The 20,638-nt window shown below is 38.6% G+C and overlaps 1 protein-coding gene across 3 annotated transcripts in view; it reads right to left on the bottom strand.

Moving 5' to 3' along the window:
- The window catches only part of LOC124118569, a 132,965-nt gene that overhangs the window by 62,037 nt on the left and 50,290 nt on the right, over positions 1-20,638 (bottom strand). Inside the window, exons 12-29 of one of the 3 annotated variants that reach the window (XM_048390496.1) lie at positions 16,638-16,687; positions 16,138-16,180; positions 15,885-15,976; positions 15,555-15,624; positions 15,238-15,341; positions 15,067-15,130; positions 14,298-14,344; positions 14,023-14,062; positions 13,819-13,868; positions 13,526-13,604; positions 13,283-13,332; positions 13,125-13,167; positions 12,639-12,724; positions 12,217-12,354; positions 11,619-11,679; positions 11,286-11,392; positions 10,370-10,433; positions 1,690-5,005 (exon numbers count right to left, since the gene is read on the bottom strand). In XM_048390496.1, the coding sequence (XP_048246453.1) occupies positions 4,326-5,005; positions 10,370-10,433; positions 11,286-11,392; positions 11,619-11,679; positions 12,217-12,354; positions 12,639-12,724; positions 13,125-13,167; positions 13,283-13,332; positions 13,526-13,604; positions 13,819-13,868; positions 14,023-14,062; positions 14,298-14,344; positions 15,067-15,130; positions 15,238-15,341; positions 15,555-15,624; positions 15,885-15,976; positions 16,138-16,180; positions 16,638-16,687 (1,868 nt within the window). In that variant the 3' untranslated portion in view covers positions 1,690-4,325. Of the gene's footprint in view, positions 1-1,689; positions 5,006-8,132; positions 8,190-10,369; positions 10,434-11,285; positions 11,393-11,618; positions 11,680-12,216; positions 12,355-12,638; positions 12,725-13,124; positions 13,168-13,282; positions 13,333-13,525; positions 13,605-13,818; positions 13,869-14,022; positions 14,063-14,297; positions 14,345-15,066; positions 15,131-15,237; positions 15,342-15,554; positions 15,625-15,884; positions 15,977-16,137; positions 16,181-16,637; positions 16,688-20,638 lie in introns of those variants that run through there. The other 2 variants (XM_048390495.1, XM_048390494.1) reach the window with 2 other exon arrangements.

The following is a 20,638-nucleotide window of genomic DNA, read 5'->3' as shown; positions in this document are numbered from 1 at the left end:
ACTTTTCATTATGAAGAAAGTGCTGATGTCCAAATGAAAAAATAGTTTCATGTTTTACTTGGACATTGCAGGTTGAATAATCTTGAACCGGTTACTCGATCCCTTATATTCCTTGTCGAGGTCAATGGTGCTCATATCTGGGCTTGATGATTCTTTTCTTTCTGTTTAAATGTGTGTTTGAAGTAATATGTAGAATGTCTTGCTTCTTGAAGACAGTGAATTGAACGCATGTCCTGTGCAGGTATTTCAGTGCTTTAGGTCTGCAAGGTCGGCCCCTTTTGCTGTTCCTGTGTCATGTAAAGTGTGCATGTTGACAATATAACAAATAGAGTGCAATGTCTTTTTCAACATATTTTACACAGAATGGTTTGTATGCTGATTTTGCTTACATGGGAGTAAATAAAACAATATACAATACCTTCAACAAGCGTGTGTTTCATCATTATCATTAACATGCATAGATGCATACATCCTCACTCTTGGGAGAAAATAGTAGGTGCGAATTATACATTGTGATAACACGCTTCTGGGGGCATAGTATCAGTATTCTCTGATAATATAGTAGGGAAGTGTAACAGGTTGTGTTAACATGGATCTGTAGGCACACCGTCAGTAATCTTTGATAATATTATAGGTAGATCTTGGATAGAATAGGTCATCAGGAACCCATTCTTGCTAGAAAGGCGATAATGCTTGTCATAAGAGACGACCATTGGGATCGGATGGTCTGTCTCGCTGACTTGGTGATGCATCAGAAGGTTAGATACATTGAGATAACATGGATCTCTATGCATACGAGACCCGTGAAGATCCGGGGGATATTAGGTCTTAAGCAACCCATGCTTGCTGTAAAAGGTGACTCATGATGTCAATAACTGGATTGACTGGTCCAGATTCGATTATTTACAGACCTCTGTCATATAGCTGGAATATTGCTGAGTGCGGCGTTAAAAAACAAACAAAACATGACAGCAGATGACAGCAGCTAAAATGGGAGTTACTACACTTAGATCTATTTCATTTGGAAAATATAAATATCTTGAGAAAGGCGCCTTACATTGTAATGTGATATTCTTACATTAGAGTGCGAGATGCAAAGTGTAAATTGCAACAGTTCGACAATTCAAGCAGTGAACATAGGAAATGTACCTTTCATATTAGAAGAGTGCATTGAAAAAAATGGGTCTCGGTCAATCAGTATCAGAAGGTTAGATACATTGAGATAACATGGATCTCTATGCATACGAGACCCGTGAAGATCCGGGGTATAATAGCTCTTCAGCAACCCATGCTTGCTGTAAAAGACGACTCATGATGTCAATCACTGGAAAGTCTGGTCCTGACTGGATTAGTTACAGACCACTGTCATATAGCCGGAATATTGCTGAGTGCCACGTTAAGCAACAAAGCAACCAACCAACTGTGCATACGATCAATAAGTTATGATAATACATTAGGTATGTACGGCTCATCCTGCTATTATCGACCAATATGCATATATATTTATGGGTTATACTGTCAATTTTGAGCATCAAATTCAAGTTCTTTGGATTTTGAGCCAACACGATCATGATTCTTGTGTGATTGATCAGGATGAAGGTTGCAGAATGCTACACTTGATACATCTATGTGCTGTCAATTTTGAGCATCAAATTAAAATCAATAAAAATATACAAAGTAACACAAGAATGAGATTCATATGATTTAATTACTAATTCATAGCTATGCACAAATAAAAATATACATATTTGTATAACGTTTGATAGGGATAATCAGATATGTCATTCTATTTAAATAAACACTTGACATATAATGACAATAAGTTTTGTGTCTATTAATCGTGAGACTGCAATTTCATCCACATATACAGACAACATGGGCTAGGATTAACACAGCATACATGCAACATACAAATTACACCGATGAATACATAGATGAATGTCACCAGGTGAAATAAACACTCAATCAAATTGGATTTGTACAACCATACAATATTGGTTTGCACTAACGTTTATAATATTGTGTCCAAAGTTACATTGTGGTAAGCTGTTGTACATACAGTGAAACCTGGTTAATCAGGTTGGTTTAATGCAGCTTTCGACAGTATTTCGGTCCTATCATGGCGTCTCAGCTTAATGTAGGGGAAACGCCTAAAGTGATGCATTCCTTAGACATTTATCACTAATGTTCTCCCACCGAACACAGGTATGGTGCTGCCAAACCAAGAATCATAATCAGGGGTAATCCCTCCTCCCGAGGCAAGGGAGTTAACCGACTATAAAGTCCTGTTCCCACCCGTTGAGTACCTTAATTAAAAAAATTAAAAGATTTGCAAAAATCGTTTGTCGCTGCCAAGTTGGCAGTGCACATGCTTTGCACATCTTGCAGTCAACGAAATCTGCACGTTGAAATCCATGATGACTAGTTCATTACACGATTTTGATTGGCCTATGCATAGACTCGTAACTGTGGAATTCCTGCCTAGTTTGGCAAGGGTGAAAACTGTTAACTCCCTTGCCTCAGGAAGATGGGGCTAATCTGAAGTTAGAACCCATGATCAACGTCTGCACGGTGAGCTATGGCCTGTGAGGGGACTGGACCACCAGTACACCCTGATTAAAATAAGCTATAGGTGATATAACAGTTATTTAACATAATGAAAACATTATGACTAAGAAATAATGGAATCTGAAGTAATATTTCAAAATCTTCTGTCTTGCTGAGTTACATGCAACATTTTACCATGTCATAAAATATTTTATAATTTTAAAAGAGGAAGTTTTGAGTCAAGTCTCTTCTTTCGAAGAATATGTTAATCATGAACTCTTTTTAATAAACATTCTATCATCATGATCCTGTCCCAGCTAGCACACCTACATCGGGTCGACATTGGCAATTAATTGGCCACTATTGGCATTATATGAATAGAGAAGCTGTTTTTTCTTTCTTGTTTTTTACTTATGGTGACATTGTTGAGTCATGAATATCAAATACAAGAGAATTACAAATGTGCCTAGTTTCAGCCATGACAGCAGTAACCATGTCATTAATATAACTTATTCATGTTTGGATTTAACATATTTATTTTACAGTATCACACCTTCACAAACATCTTGTTCTGAGAGAATGTTTATATGTTGTGTGTGCACAAGCTTCAGCAAAAGCAACGAATAACCATGTGGAATAGTTTCAGCAAATACAGCAATAATTTCATCACTACAAGATTCATGTGTGGGTTTAAACAAATATTTTCTGTATTAAATCAACATAAGCAGAAGAAATTTTGTTTGGAAACAATTTTAATATTTCGTCGGGACACTCATTTCTGTGTCAGACCAGATAGTGGCGAGGTACCAATTTCAGCAACTACAGCAATAATTTCATTACAACAAGTTTTATGTGTGAATTTAAAAACCTTATTTTTGTATATAAAATCAATATAAGCAGAAACTGTTTTGTTTTGAAACAATTTTTACATTGTGTCTGTACACTCGCTTCTTTGCGACATACCTCACATCACATTTCATCAGAAGATGTTACTGTAGCATAATTTCAGCCAATACAGCCATAATTTAATAATAACAATATTATGTATGGATTTAAAACAATTGTTTTGTAGTATTATATCAATATAAGCAGAAGAAATCATCTTCTGGAAGAATTTTTACATTTTGTCTCTGTACTCAGAAAGTTGAGGCTGTGACATAAGTTCAACAACTACAGCAATAATTTCATCATAACAATATTAGTGTGAGTATATAAAAGAATTGTTTTATCATAATAAATCAATATAAGCAGAAGAAATCGTGTTTGGCGACAATTTTTACATTTTGTCACTGCAAGTTCTCACTTGTATCACATCACATTAAGTAAGTTGTTGCTGTGGCATAATTTGAGCAACTACAGCAATAATTCCATTATAACAATATTCGTGTGAGTATTTAAAACAATTGTGTTATCATAATAAATCAATATTAGCAGAAGAAATCGTGTTTTGAAACAATTTTTACATTTTGTCTGTGCACTCACTTCTGTTTCACATCACATATCAGAAATTTGTTGCTGTGGCATAATTTCAGCAACTACAGCAATAATTCCATCACAACAATATTCGTGTGAGTATTTAAAATAATTTCCAAATCCAGGAGAAACCAGGAAAGTAGTGAAACCAGACATGTGAAGAACTTGGTTGTATTTTGTACACAACAAACAGAACACAAACCGAACACTTCTATGTCCGCTTCACTGACTTTCCCCGCCTGTCATTGAACAGTTGATAGAAATATCTCAGTTACACGGACAACTTTACAGAAGCAGTTTATTTCCTATCTCAGCGCTTGGTAGACGAGGGCCCTCTTGGCGTCTGTCATGTCGACGTCCCCCCCGCTGATCAGACTCATCGCCGCAGTGTAGCAAGCAAACGCCATCCCAGCACTAAACATGGGGACAAGAGGTTCCCGGAACACCTCATCATACTTGACAAGAACAATCCCCCTGTCCAAATCAATGAAGGCCACTCTACCCCTCCCCACATCCAGCACCACGCCATAGTGGAGGGTGGCCTGTGTGCCGGGAGTGCGGGACATGGTGTTCTGGTGACACTCGCCCCGCTCCCCCTCCCGATACACCGCGGTACAGAGACTCCTCCCGTGACTGCCATATCTCTCTACACGGACACACCAGGAGCGACGCTGTAGAGAAACCCACAACCCTGTGTCCACCTGTCCTGCCTGGCACACCCCCATCTCCAGGACATTCCACGGCACTCCCCTCACCACCCGCACCCTGGTCTTTGTCTCCCAGTATGTTGGTGTGGTGGGGAGGAGGGTGAGGGTGGAGGGGGGTGGAGGAAGGGGGATGGGGGAGCTACAGGTCCCCACGTACTCCTGTAGTCTGTTCCGCCCCTCATCCCGTGTGTAGCGCGACGAGTTGACCAGCTCACCGTCTGTAGTTACGTGGCACACGTCTGTGTTGGCCCGAGCCGCGTCCAGGTGACGTTTAGGACCTGGAAATAAACATTGTGTTTGTTGTGTAGCAAGTTTATTTCACTGTTTGTTACAAACTGAGACACAGAAAGAGATTTACTGAAAATATCGGCTGATTGTTTGCTTGTTTCCAAACAGCGCGCTGAATGTTCGTCTGTGTTTTTCATCAGTACAGAATATCTCCCACAACTGCGCTATATTAGCGCGTTAATTACAATGTAAAACTATTACTACGAGAATTCAAAATGCATTTCATTAAGAAACAAATGGATCAATTTACCGTAAAATGCAATATAAAAGAATTTTTGGTACACTTTTGATTTACCCCCATTGTGGAGATATCTGCCAGACGTGTGTTGTGCGTGGACGATGTTATTGTATGAAATACGATCTCAGTGAGTGAATTTCACAACAAAAGTGTTTGTGTGTGGATTCTATATGAATCTTTTACAGAATAGGATGAAAATAAACTAAAAAATATCGTGTTTTAGGATATTTTTGACATTTTGTGTTCATCATACACCACATGAACAGGTATATTCTATGTCCGCTTCAGTCACTTTCACCGTTACCCCGCCACAGTCTGTGTGTCGCCATGTACAGGTGTGTGTGTGCGTGCGTGCGTGCGTGCGTGCGTGCGTGCGTGCGTGCGTGCGTGCGTGCGTGCGTGCGTGTGTGTGTGTGTGAAACGTTAAGTGAAGGACAGCATTGTTTCAATTTTCTTTGAGTGTCTCGCATTATGTTTTTAGTATTACTATTAGAGATCGCAACGCAGTATTTTCTCAGAATTTAGATTGGGACATTACCTCTCGGCCGTTTCTCAAAGCCCCAAACTCCCATATCAATTCCTACATGGAATTGTTTTATGCCTACAGTATTGAAGACGAAGTGCATTTTTCGATAACTTGTAGTCGTTCTTCAGACTTCAGAATATATTTTGTGAACTGGGCCTTGTCTACAAATCCAAATTTCATGTTTTTATCTCCTACAGGTCAGACCATGTGCATTCTGCATGCGGTGTGATTATTTATTTTTTTGAAATAACTCACACGATTGATCTTGTTATTGTAAATACACACGGGTTGCTTTTTGTGTCGGGGTGTTATAAGGAAACAATTTAAGGTAACACACGGTACTACAACCCAGGGATAAGTTTTTCTCTCGCCTCATTGCTATCCAAATGCATCCCCAGTCTGCAACCCATGATTGCCGTAAAAGGCGACTTACAGGATCGGGAGGTCAGGCTCGCTGACTTGGTTGATGTATGTCATCGATCCCAGTTGCATTGATCGATGCTCTTGATATCAATCACCGGTTTGTCTGGTCGAGACAAGATTATTGACAGACAGCCATCATATAGCTTGAATATTGCTGAGTGCTGCGTTTAACAACAAACCAACCAAACCACACTGGATCACCAGCCTGCAACACGGGAATTTGAGAAATAACGACGTCTGTTATCTCACAGAGCTCAGATAAGCTGCGTTTTTGCCTAAAACACGCAAAAATGTATCAAAATTGTAGAAATAGTTTTGACTTACTTGTGTACAAATGCAGTAAAATTCGGTTATAACGAACTAAAAGGGATCACTAATTTTAAATCGTTATAACCATAGTTCGTTATAAGCATATATGCTTTATAGTGACAAGTCTTTTTGTTCTAAACTTCTAATTTCTAAAATTACGCGGAGAGGGTGGACACCCATATAACTACAATCACTATTACAATCTATCAACATTGCCGAAATAATACAGATACACATGAAAAGAAATTAAAACCACAACTGTATAAAATTCTGTATTTCACCCAATGTGAAATGTAGCGTACTTTGAAATGTAGCATCTCTTTCCTAATCTTTATGTACAAGTCGAATGCAGGCATCACACATACATAAACTCTACTACAGTGTAGTATGCATTGTGAGTTCATGAGACATTTTATACACTTGGGTCAGTACACGAACAGATTCATATTAGAAGTCACCTGAACTGCATTTTAAGCAGAATTATCCTTCTCTCATAGGGTAGATCAAGACATAGTGTAGGTCAATATACTAGCATAGGTCATGTAGGTCGCGAACACCTGGTTTCAGTGACACATTATAACTGCCCCCAGCCCCTCCGTCTCCCAATGTGTTGAAGAAAACCCGAACATATTTCATGATTCAGCAGACATAATTCAAAATTGTCATATCGTTTTTAGTTTCAGCAAAATCAGTAAATGCGTTAACCTGTCACTGGGTATTCTGATCCATCACCTGATTGTCTGGTTTGTTTACAGGCCGCCTTTGTATGCCAGGAGTACTGTTTCACCGCGTCAGACAACAATTCCTTTTTTATGTAAATTGTGTGAGTGGCGGGTGAGTGACATGCTTACCCTTTTCGCGAACACCTGGTGTCATGATTTAAGTGATCCATTCATATTATTTTCACCGCTATTTTACTTTTTAAGCCCAATGGAATCTGTTACGGCAGATAATCTAGATAGATTATCCTTTGGCGTTGACGTTTTATACTAACTTGAACTTGGTCGATGTTTCTGCTGGTCGGTTGAAGTGCCCGAGTTTCAACATAAGCTCAGTAGCATTTTGCAGTTGTGCTGCGTCAAGTACAAAAGACTACTATATATTTTACTTTTGTATTATTGGACATAGAAGTAAACCTACTTTTAATTATGTTAAGTTATAATACTATTATATGTCAAAAGAGAGATACTGTCAATATTTTTTAAGTTGGATATATCTGTTTTATACATGGTAAGAGTTATGTCCCTTGCATTCTTTGCTTTGTGTCATAACTATATAAAATGGAATCTGATAACATGTTGCCTGCCTCATTGTTTGCAATTATACCATGACAGTTTGTGTTTTTCAGATTCGTCATTATGTTGCTCCAATATTGCAGACTGGCACAAGAGAACGTTTAGTCACCCATTCCATGGGCGGATACAGCTTTTTTGAAAACGGGGGTGAACAATTAAGATATATTTATTGTCTTTGGTGGTAATTTATACAGAAATAAATATTTTTTTCGAAATAAAAAGGGGGAGGTGGTGCGCACCCCCCCCCCCCCCCCTCCACAACCCCCCCACCCCCCACCCCCCCTCTGTATCCGCCCATGCATTCACTCATTCCCGGAAATACTTACACGAAACCAGTCTAGGTTGACATGTCAGTCCAACAATGTGTACAGCGCTTCCATAGTCTGAAAGGTGAGAACTATCTTTACACATTAAGGTATTGGCTACTTTGATTGGGTAAAGGTTTTGAGATCAACAACTTAATAATAAACAACATTACATAGACAGTGACAGATTGGGGTGCAATATCTCGCATGGACACAAAATCCTTAGATTGTCTCACAAGTTTATTTAAAAGATATTTTTATGGCATTGACAGACCATTTTAGTAAATGAACCCCTGCAAGGGCGACACCACCTTACAATAATCATAAATCTCTGCTAAAAGAACATGCCATTGTATGATTCCGATTCCGATTTATTATCATGGTATGAATATACATAAACGGAAAAAAGTAACCGTTACATATGCATCTTTCAATACAAAGACATCTCGACTTTAATGTCGAAATTCACAATTCGCACGTGCATGTTCATTCACGGCGCACACTTTGAATGTTTGTCGGGAGCATGATACTCACACACGTTGTTTTGATTGTCAAAAGCACACAATAATTGTCTATATATCAGGTGCTCATAAACAAAACACTTTTGGGAAACTAACGCTTACCCAATGCAACGGCTATGTGCCGTGGGTATGCTGCAAACAGGGACGGCGCAAAACAAAGTTGTCAGACACTTTCATGTTCATCGAACACACAATATCATCTATGACATGGCAACACTCGAAACGCACCACGGGCCGGTTGGAAATATGTGACGTCATGTCAACAAGCTAACCGTATTCGGTTGGTACATGTACGGAATCGATACCAAACTGCTACATAAACAGCTCGGACAAGTCCTAGGTTGAGACCAATTAGTGGCAAAACCACACACAACCGGTTGAGGAAGCAAAATATCTGACCACAACGTTCAGCGATACCCCAAATGTTGCCTCCAAATCACCGTCAGTCACGTCTAGTTTGGTGTTGACAGCATATAAGGTTCAGAAGACAGGACTGAGTTGTCAGCGCGGAAGGTCGTGTAAGGGCCAACAGGCACCGAGAAGAACGTTTACTGTGCTTGCGTTACTCAACATCGTCAGTATGGGTTTGGAGATGTCATTGTATGGGGTGGCATCACAACTCAACTGAGAACACAACTCATCATTGTTAATGGTAATTTGAATGGCATGCGCTAGCGGGACGACATCGTTTGAGATTATGTTCTACCCTTTGTGCAAATCCAGGGACGTAACGTCACGTTACAGCAGAATCAATCCGACCTCATGTTGCAAGTGTTGGAACAACTATTTGGAGGCAGCATTACATTGCTGTACTGTCATGGCATGGTGTTTCTCCATACCTCTTCCCAAAGGAATATGCCTGGGTTGAGATGGAACGACACTTACAACAGTAACAGAACCAGACGGTAACGATATAGCTAAGTTGGGCCAAGCTTTGCTTGCCATTTTGAACAACAACCCCCTGGCTGTTTTCAATCATTTCGTGTCTTCAATGCGCACCTGCTGCATCACCTGCATCAAATGGTGGTCCAATATTGACATTGTAAATTAAGTTGTTATACCACCCCTATTTTAGGACGTGTCGCTATGTTTCCGGTTACCAGGTATGGGTTTTGTCAACAAATTTGTTAGAATAAAACATTGATCAAATGAATGACTAAATAGTGCGTTGTTATTTGCAAAAACATAAAATTTACACAACTGTATGTGAAGTGACCGCCTCCGTGTGCTAGTTATAGAGCGTCCGCCCGAAGAGCAGAAGGTTGGGGTTCAATCCCTAGCCGCGTCATTCGAAAAGACGGTAAAAGATGGCACCTGTTGTTACCCTGCCTGGCACTCGGCATTAAGGGGCTTGAACAAGGACTGGTTGGCTCGGAATCATTTTACCATGTCAGAGTGGGGTATTCATGTTAAACTATGGCATGGTATCTGAGTGAGCTAGCACTATAAAATCGGCGTTATTTAAGTGCAATAAACATGAACGCGACGTTAAGCCTCATTTTCCATCACATTTTATGAAGCACGGCTAATTTCAGAAACAATTTCAGTATTGAAACAAAACTACACGTGAAAGATAAACTCCTTCGATGTTGGGACAATGCTCCTTGTCAGCAGTTGTATTACAGAAGTCCAGCATAATAGCATCATCGATCTGTGTATACAGTGCATGTCGGAAACTTCAATAAGAACACAACAATAGAGATTTGTCCATAAGCATTGTCACCTAACTGTACAAACCTTTTTCCAGACTATCGTTCTTTGCTTTCAGTTCTGTGAGTTGCTGCTCGTTTTCCCTGATTATCTACAAGATAAAATAATCCAGCAACGTGTTGCCATGTTTTACAGGATGTCATAAAATCCTTGGTTGTACAGAAATCAACCAAGAACTGACAGTGACACTATTCAGGCAGCTGTTCACGAGTTCAATGGAGGATGACATTCCTTCAGTACTGAGACATAATCCAAATGACAAACTTAATCATCAACATTTTCAGATCCCGAAAGAGAAAAAAGGCGTAGTACAATTACACAAAGGGGATCAACGCATGAAAAAGATCATGATATTTCCGTCCAAGCATTGAATTAATACTTTGAAAATTCACTTTGCTAATGAACAGCTTGCAGACCTGTAAACCACCCCACACCCAGATCGTACCGATCTCTAAGCATATACATAACCATATACCATATACATGTATATCAAATCACAATACATTCAATTCAGTAAACATTGCTATGAATATGTATATTTCAAAGTATCTCCGAATATATAGGTTTCAAATATCAGTAGAACATACTGATAATAATGACTTGAGCACATGAAGTACACAAAGATCAAATACAGACACACACACCTGTCTGTCTGTCTATCTATCTATACACGTGTGTGTGTGTGTGTGTGCGTGCGTACGTGCGTGCGTGTGTGTGTGTGTGAATTTCATAAACTATTTAAGATTAATCAGGTCAGTGCATGAGAAGCGGGAATACATACGCAGATTTTATGTTCGCTTCTTTTCGTCCTCTTTTAAACGACAAAGACATTCATGGAGTGGCTGTTTGGGGGATATGTTTTTATCCTAGGTACGTGTTAGTAGTCAGGTCGATAATAGATTAGATATCTGTTTTTCTATTGATATTGGTCCCTGCTATTTACCTTCATTGCAATATCAGCCAGGTGGTTTTCTGTCAGTCGTCCCTGTTGGTATTGCCTCAGCTGGTGAATCAGAACGGGAGCTCTTGTGTGTCTTTGAGATTCCTGTTCTGATAATTACCAAAAGAGAAAAAAATCTCATGAAATATTTTGTGACCTATATCTATCAAACTTATAAAACTGTCAAATAAACACTGGATAGCTGGCAATTTTCTGGATGAGTGGAGATCTCTACAATAGCCTTAGTTGAAGATAGTATCTCTTGGGCAATTGCATTACACACTCAATGTAGTTGCTGCTAACTAAATACATCACATGCTGCATGTTGTGGTTCACCTTTATTGTGGTCTCGGCCATCACACGTGTGGTCAGATTGTGATGTTACAGAACCATCGATCTGTAAGAAAAGGTACAAGGTAAATACTAGACAAGAACATGCGTTAAAACCAAGAACAAATTCATTCATCTGGTTTCCGAACGCATCCAATATATCAGTTTGGTAGCAAAGCTTGTATAATCGTTTCAAGCTGTGTGTGTGTGTGTGTTTGTGTGCTTGTGCGTGTGCGTGCGTGCGTGCGTGCGTGCGTGTGTTGTTTATCGCCACACTCAGACAATCCAGCGATTGATATGATGAGAAATGATCCACGCTGTAGGGGTACGATGGCACCAAATGTAATCTAATAGTACTGTCATGGATACATAGGATCATGGGATGGTGTACATTCATTTGTACACCATTTGTAAGAGCAAATTGAATACTGATATACTTGCAAGGTTCACCCAGAAGGGAATTTTTTAATGTTTCAAACATCAGAAGGGAGTTTCGTCACGGGTGGAACATGATTAATTTTCATGTTCTCTGACAAGAATGTTACAATGCTGAGAACAGATATGTAGACAAGTGTATGGATAGAAGACATGTGGTCATACTCACATGAAGTCTTCGCTTTTTACTTTTTGAAGGTCCTGTCTGTTCCCCACTTTCATCATAACCTTCTGTAGATAATGCTGGCAATGCTGGTACTGCAGGGACTCGTCCCGTGATGGTTGTTTCCTGTCTGTCTGGTGCACCCTGAAACAATGATATAAGATGACTTCCAAGTATCCTGGGGAACATGCATAATGTCTAGGTGTCTGACGTTCAGAAGTGGACTATCACACACAAGGTGATTTTATTTCTTAACTACAATTAAAGATATAAGGATTGTATCATTTTCAGAAAAAAAACAGAAACTCTAATGGTCATAAACCTATATTATTATTTTTACCAAAATTGGAAATGATCTGTAAAATAAAACATAAAACAAACGTTAAACATGCAGACATCTCACTCAGTAGCTAAACTGCAATACTCACGACTTCGAACCCTGGTATCTCCATGTCTAACGAAGACAAGACCGATGTGTGTCTGGTCAGGTACTTCATTGTAGCCTGCCACTCCACTGGAGAAGAAAGTACTTGAGCAGTACATTATCAACGATGAGTCATTAATTATCATATAACGGAGTAGTAGTAGTAGAAGTAGTAAGTCAGCGGGTGAGTATGGTTTTACGCCGATATAAGCAATAATCCAGCAATATCCCAGCGAGAAACACCAGAAATTGGCTTCACACATTGACCTATGTGGGGAATCGAACCGAGGTCTTTGAATACTTTATCCACTAGGCTACCCCACCGCCCCGGTATTAGTATTAGTATCAGTATTAGTAGTATTAGTATTAGTATTAGTAGTAGTAGTAGTAGTAGTAGTAGTAGTAGTAGTAGTGACAGTAATTTTGTTATGTGCAGGACATTCAATTAAGTTCAGTTGAATGCATACGTTTCCAGAATCTGAATACATACCCGTGAATAATTTGTGGAGTTGTTTTTTTCTCTGATCCCTGTCCTGAAACAAGAAAGTCTATTATGAATGTTTGTGAATGTTTTTATATGCACATTGTAAATTGCTGTTAAAAAGGTCAATTAATTTGATATATTTGCTATTAAAAATATGATCATACCTTCAGTAGGTTGTCCAGATCTTGATTAAGCATGTCGAGTTCTCCCGAGCCTGCAGACAAACATCGACTATTATAACACCAATCAATACGAGGATACCCTTTCAATAAATGAATGACTGTATGTCTTGTTTTGAAAGTTGCAGAGACAAATTGAGGGAAGCAATCTGTTGCAGGAAAGAAATACTGGAGCAAAAGTGGCATATAAGAAATATCTCCACAGGACTCTTAGCTGCAGATACTTACGACTTTCAAGATCTTTTCCATCTGTTTCCTGTACCTCCATTTCCAGCTCGGTTGTCTGGCTACCTTCCTTCAGCACTGGCTGAAATATATACAGTCATGTAATCTGTGATTCTTAAGATATTATATTGGTTGTTGAAGAAGTTTAATATAATCCTGATCTTATCAGATTGCAGTTAACGATACTATGCACATTTCCTAAATATCCAATAATCAAAATATAACATTGATTAATAAGATTAATTTTGTGAAACTATAACCTGGCTAGGAACGTGAGATTCTTGTTAGTTACATACTTGGATGTTAGATTCTTTTCCTGCATTCCTCGATTCAATGTAAACCCTTCCTGCAACAAGCAAAAACAGAAATGTGTTGACATTTTCAGTAGTTTGAGAGGCATTTGACCAGCAGCAACATGCTGTCATTGTAATTTCGATTTATTCATATTGCATCGATTAAAAAACAACAATAATAAACAGTAATAATATGTTGAAACTTACCCATCTGTTGCTCAATGCCTGGACTTTCGACATGGACAAACTGAAAAGTTAATGAAACGTTACCTCCCTTGATCTTGAAGAAAACAATGTAATCCATTTAACAGCCAATTATTGGCAAAACATCTCAGCAAAAACTTCTTTAAATCTTAAGATGCCGTTAGAACATTGTATTCCGAAATTTTGTATTTTAATATACTAGCCGCATTTAATACACGATTTACAGTATTTTTGGAAGAACATTTTCGGTTTTTATAGATATGTAGGTCACACCTTACCATCGTAAAATTTTGTTTCGATTCTGTATATTCTTTTGGACCCAAAGCTGAAAGATTGAAAATACAAAGAGAACGTACAATCACAATTAAGTTGTTGTATTATATATGTCTTTGAAATATATCAGTTTATGAACACTCATCTCACTTACATGCTATATACCAGTTGAACCACTGTAAAGGCAAATGTCCCACTGGTACAACATGTTTAAGTGTAGGAAGGAATAACGAGAGACAGATGGGAGAATGGAAAGATGAAGCACACACAGAAGGAGGAAGATGCAATGGTTACAGAATGAGAGATGGAATAACTGTTGAAGCACAGATGGAAGAATAGGGATAATGGGTAGTAGTGGTAGAAGAAAGGAAAGAGACAAGAACATGATCGATAACAGTTCAAATACAGAAATGTGACATGTGATCTATGATATGTGGAGGTAAGACAGAGTAAAAGTGATATAAGAGACGAGGTGCTCGAGGGAAGAATGAGCAGCTTGACAAGGGATGAAGGGGAGGGGTGCGTGGTATACGGGACCAATTTGATGACTCGGCTGAAGTACGACCAAAACGTCTCCTGGAGGAAGGTCATGGGGAGAGGTATTGTAATGAAGGCTTTGTGGAGTACAGGTGAATAAAGGCCAATATGAGGAATGGAGGTTTAACAGGGAAGGTGGAATGGAGGAGGGGACGAATTAGGACATGCAGTATCTATTTGGCTACTTTGTGTTCCAAGGACATGTCAATCATCTGTGTAATTATGTACACTACATACCTTTCCTCAAGTGGGCCATTTTAACCTCGTGATACATCTGAAGCGTTTTATCTTTGATCATGACCTGAAACAAAATGTATAGACAATGGCATTTTCAGTATCATACCTTATTTGGTAGTCATTATTTTGCTTGCGATTCATAACCTAATTCTCTGTAATTTCTAGACCTACCGATCTTAGAAGAGGAAACATATTCTTCTGTTGTCTCATTCCGTCATGTAGGTCTGACAACTGAGCCTCGTGTGTGACAGAGAGTAGCCTGCAGCCGCCCAAGGCTGAAATGGATAAGAAGAAAGAATATCTTCTACATCTGAAATAATTGTTCGAAATGTCATCACATCTCCCACCCCCAGTAAACATTAACCAAAGCAGTTTTATAAAGATAATAGCTCTATACTGCATTAAGTAGCGGGTTTTTGTTTTAGCCAAGTTCATGGTTATAACATTCTTTCAACACATGCATTGCCTTCATGGATGGAAATACTCACATTCATAGTGACCTTTGCTTGTTGTAAGCCCATGTGGCTTGTCCTCCAGACTATGTTGGAGTTGATGAACCTGCAAATAAACAAAAATACCAAAGTGGCATTAATACACAGTTACTGTTGTTGTATGTTATAAGAGGGGCGTATCTTTGTTATTAAGGGTGTGTAATGACAGTGTTTTTTGCTATATATGTTTCTATCTGTGTGTGTGATTTTATGTTCGCTTCATTTGTCCTCATTCAAACGACAAACACACTCTATCTATCTATCTATCTATCTATCTATCTATCTATCTATCTATCTATGTTGAGGTAATTAATGTCAGCAACTTACAGTCATACGTCCTGTTTGTCCCAGTTTGTAACTAAATATTTTCAGCACACCGAAATCCCTGAGGAGATATTCAATCTGTTTCTTCCAAGCATCTGAAATGTTTTTGAAAAAAAGCAAATTTACTTAAACCTTAAAGTATGTATAATAGGTACCAACACTGTAGCTGAGAGTCGTATCATCAGGGTTATTTGGGTTGTTATTTGCACATATCTCTCTCGTCGTTATTTATCGTGACTTTGTAATGAACATTTACCATCAGACAAAACATCTATTTGTTTCTCAATCCCTTCTTTTTCCTGTAAACATAAAATGAAAACTTTGTTAATAATCAGCAACTCTGGAACAAGCGGCTTTGAGTCAACCAGTTATGGGTATTCAATGAACATGTCCTTATCACTGTAAAACGTTTTGTCATGGGTAGGTTTGTGGAAATATACAAACACCATATGGAGGTAGGGTATTGATACGACTGACTAGTATTAATAGCAGCTAGTTGTTATTTAAGTGTTCACTGCATAAAAGAAGGCTATATGGAGTGGACGTGGAAGCTCTCACATAACATGTTGTTGGTCTCATTGGTTGTGAGTGTTTGGCAATCCTGCCCAGGAAACAAACTCATGAGATGCATTTGTTCATGTCATCCCCACGGAAGTGACTACTCAAAATATCTGTGAAGAAAAATACCTGTCTCAATCGAAACGTTCACACCCCTAAAACCTGCCATGAAATGGTTAGTGTTACAACATACATTACCCTTTCTGCCTCACGTATTTGGGACGTCAGTTGCTTAATATCAGTCACATCTAAAATGAAGAAAATGCAAGTCGTCAACAAAAAATTTTGGTTACCTGAACATAGAATAATTTTTTGTATCACCAACACATAAAAAATGCTATAGTGTTCATTTTCTCTTTCTTTCACCACATTTATGAGATTAAAAATAACATTCATGATCTGACAAGGAAGTATATGTATTAACGACAAAGAGTCTGGTTTTGACTATAGAGTACTGAATTTATTGTCATATGTAAATATACTTACATGTTCCAAATCGCCACTTCCGACTGCTTGCGTGTGTCATGACTGTGTTGGTTTCACCCACGATATTCACACAGGAGGACAGGTCAACCGTACTGAGATCCTCTGCTGCTACAGCTGATGGGTACACCAACCTGGAAACACGTTTTTACAAAAGTGAACTCATATCATGTGATGGTTTCAAACAATCATTAAGGCTTTAAGTTAAGGCTTCTTTCTGCAGACTTATTCAAGAAAGGAATGGGATTGTTTGATGCTTTATGTTGTTACCGGACTTGATACGATTCTAATGTTACTGGTGGCACAAACCAATAAGTACGCCGACTGTATACACTCTACATTTGCTATATCTAAATACAAACCTGAGTCTGTCCCTCTCCTCCCGTGACCTACACACCAGCAGAGTGTCCCCCTGTCGGTTGAGTCTCCTGGCCACCTCCAGCATCAACGTCGTGGCTCCACTTCCAGGGGCACACTTCACCTGGACATCCTTATTGTTTATGTTCTCCACCAGAATGACACATTGTTCTTTGGTGAGAAATCTCAGACAATCACCATCAGTGTCACCAGTATGTTTAAGCACCGACTTTGTTTCAGCAACGCCAGCCCAGAAAGCAGTGAGTACTTTCTCATATCTGCCAGGTGTCATTACCAAAGAATCTCTTGTGACAAAACGTGAAGAATCATTTGCAAACTTCTTCAGTCGAGTCTCAAATGAGGCAGCGTCCTCGAGGATCGACGTATGAATGACTCCATGTATGGAATTGACATCTTCATCCGTGAATCTGCTGAGTGTCTCTATCACTTCTCTGTTCACTGATGTATTGTACATCACTGCCTCAGGAGACTCTGCATCTCCATCAACTAGTGACAAAACTATCACAGGTTGTGTAGGTAGTGCCAGGAATACATCACACACTGTGTGGCTTGGACGGGGTGATGTGGGGAAATCTAGCACTACTGATAAGGAATGGGCTAAGAACATAAAGCATGGTCCAGCCTTTGGGTTTGGATCGTCTACTACTTCATTGGTCAGAGGATCAAATACAAAGTCGAACGCGTGATTTTCTATGTGCTCAATGAGTTGTTCTTTCACTTTTGCTAAAGGGGTTCTTAGGTCTGTTGGCACAATATTCTGACCATCTGAAAATATACAAATATACAGTTCTTGAAAGCACGCAATTACATGAAGAATGGTCCTATGCCAATTCTGTGACACCGCTAATTAACAAGTATCACATAACAGAATCTTAATTTGCAGACTGTGATTATCATGTGGACGGATGAGTAATTCTTTCCTACACATTATATTGTTAAAAGACTACAACACAGCAGATCTAAATATGGTTACAAAATGTTCTATTTACTACACAGATCAAATTAACCAAATAAGTTAGCCCATATATAAAAGTTGGACAGCACTGTTAAACGTTTCAAGGGGTAACACGTTTTGATGTCTTTCGAAGATTTTAATAAAATGTGTATAAAATAGCCTCACCAAACTCATCAGGAGGAAGTCCATGCTATAAAATATATGCTTTGCTAAAATTATTGAAGGCAGTCCGTAAAATGATTACGTTTATTACCTTTTTGAATGAAGTAACTTCTTATTTCATAGAGACTGTTTCCAATCTGTTTTAGGCCCGGACGAAAGAAGTCGTTTGTCCCCAGACATAGACCATGCTCATCCTCCTTTGCGATATTTTGCTGGAACATGAAATGAAACATGAAGTTTATACTGACAATGTTTAAACAATTTTATTATTGATGACTGTGGCGTTAAACAATGTTCAACTCTTTAAGGAAACATTACTAGTCTTGTGATTGTCGCCTATTTATAGATATAAATGGTATTTAATCTTGGCAGCTGTACAGAAAGATAGTAAATATCAATAATTATTTTCCTTACATGCATATATGTTTTCTTAAATTTTGTAACAAATATATGTGCACTTACTAGTAGTCTCCACATCCTGCCTGCAATTATTAGAAAATGAGTAAAAATCAAGAACATCTCCATCGACAAGAAATGCATACATTCTGGGAATAGAAGGCAAGTATAGATTTGTTATCAGTCTGTGTACAATTATATCACATTCATTTGACAAAACCGATCAATAAAAAGAACATAACGGTAAATTTTCATTTATGCGCATCCTTATCATGTTAATAAACTTGAAAGGAAACATATATCGAATGCCATTAAGAAATGTTACAAATATTATATTTTGGATAACACTTTATTAGTAAAGTACTCATTCTGGTACTTTTGGGGTGTTGAGTCCCATCTACGATTCGAGCCCACACTCCTAGAGTGTGGCACCTAATCGCCAGCACAAAAAGTCAGCCATCGAGGCAAAATGAACGTCCAACAATTGGTAGTCTAGATCAGATACTTTGTGTATCCCTCTGACAAGTATAAATTGTCATGGCTCTCATGGCTGAAAGCTATGAATACACAATGCCATTCATACAATATGATATAATTGAAATTATGTTGAAAGTGGCGTTAAACTCACTGTCTCATTTATCATGCAGAGGAATCTTGTATGTTCTCTTATATTAATGTTTCTGACTTATAGTCCATAGTTATCAATGACTTAATATTCTGACAGTTTAACATATGTGATGATTCATTTTTCCATAAAACATGAGTTTCCATAATCGTCTATTCTATGCTTGAACCTAAAGTTTAGAATAACCCCGATTTAAAACTAAATCCACATCTTACATAACAAACAGTTCAAATCCTTGTTACCCTTCGAGTGAGTGAGTGAGTGAGTGAGTTGGGTTTAAAGCCGCTTTTAACAGTATTCCAGTTATATCACGGCGTGTCAGCTTAATGTGGGAGGAAAGCCTGAAGTGATGCAGGTCTCAGACGTTTACCACTTCGGTGAAACCCACGAGCACCGGTATGGTGCTGACAAACCTAGAAACATAATCGGGGCGAACCGGGATTCGAACCCACAATCATAGGTTCCTGGAGTGCCCAAGGGAAGCAAATCAGCAAAGCGAATCGCGGCGCCTTAGACGACTGTGCCACCCGTGCCCCCTGTTACCCTTCGAAGTCAAATATCTTTATATACAACACTGCTTTGAGTAATGTCAGCTGACATACATAACAGCTTAAACTTATATTTTACACACTACTCCAGATATGAACTGTATCTATCACATTCACATAAAGTTGCATCACTTGATACATGTTTACGAACGTCAAATACAAATATATAATACTTCATAAAAGCGACAAAAATCATTCTGATAATCATAAGAAATCTCCATTAAGTCTATCGTACAATCTCAACTATATCATAAGCATGTGTTTATGAATCACTATCAAATAGTAATGATACCAGGTGTTCGCGAAAAGACGAGCAGACCTTCCCCACCGGTCTCACCTGCCATAAATACATGCAAAGGCAAGTCAGTTATTCACCTGAATAAACACGGGAACATATGGTACAAGTCAAACTAGGGAATTGCATGGGCAATAATTCTGTAACTTTTGCCTCAAATTTCGAAATGTCTATCATAAACGTTTTGAAATATTTACTGACGCTTTGAATGTTTTGATCCTGACCAAACAACTTTAGAGTGAGAGTTGTATGACAACGTGGAAAGGGCATCGTGGAGGGGACAAGCACGACTGTACCTAAACAATTGAGAAATGTACACCCATAAAGGCTGGAATATTGTTCAAGATAAAAGGGAAA

The sequence above is a fragment of the Haliotis rufescens genome, unplaced genomic scaffold (assembly GCF_023055435.1).
Source record: "Haliotis rufescens isolate VD_foot unplaced genomic scaffold, xgHalRufe1.0.p SCAF_9, whole genome shotgun sequence".
Classification (NCBI taxonomy): Eukaryota; Metazoa; Mollusca; class Gastropoda; order Lepetellida; family Haliotidae; genus Haliotis; species Haliotis rufescens.
This window is presented reverse-complemented; position numbering and strand designations above follow the sequence as displayed.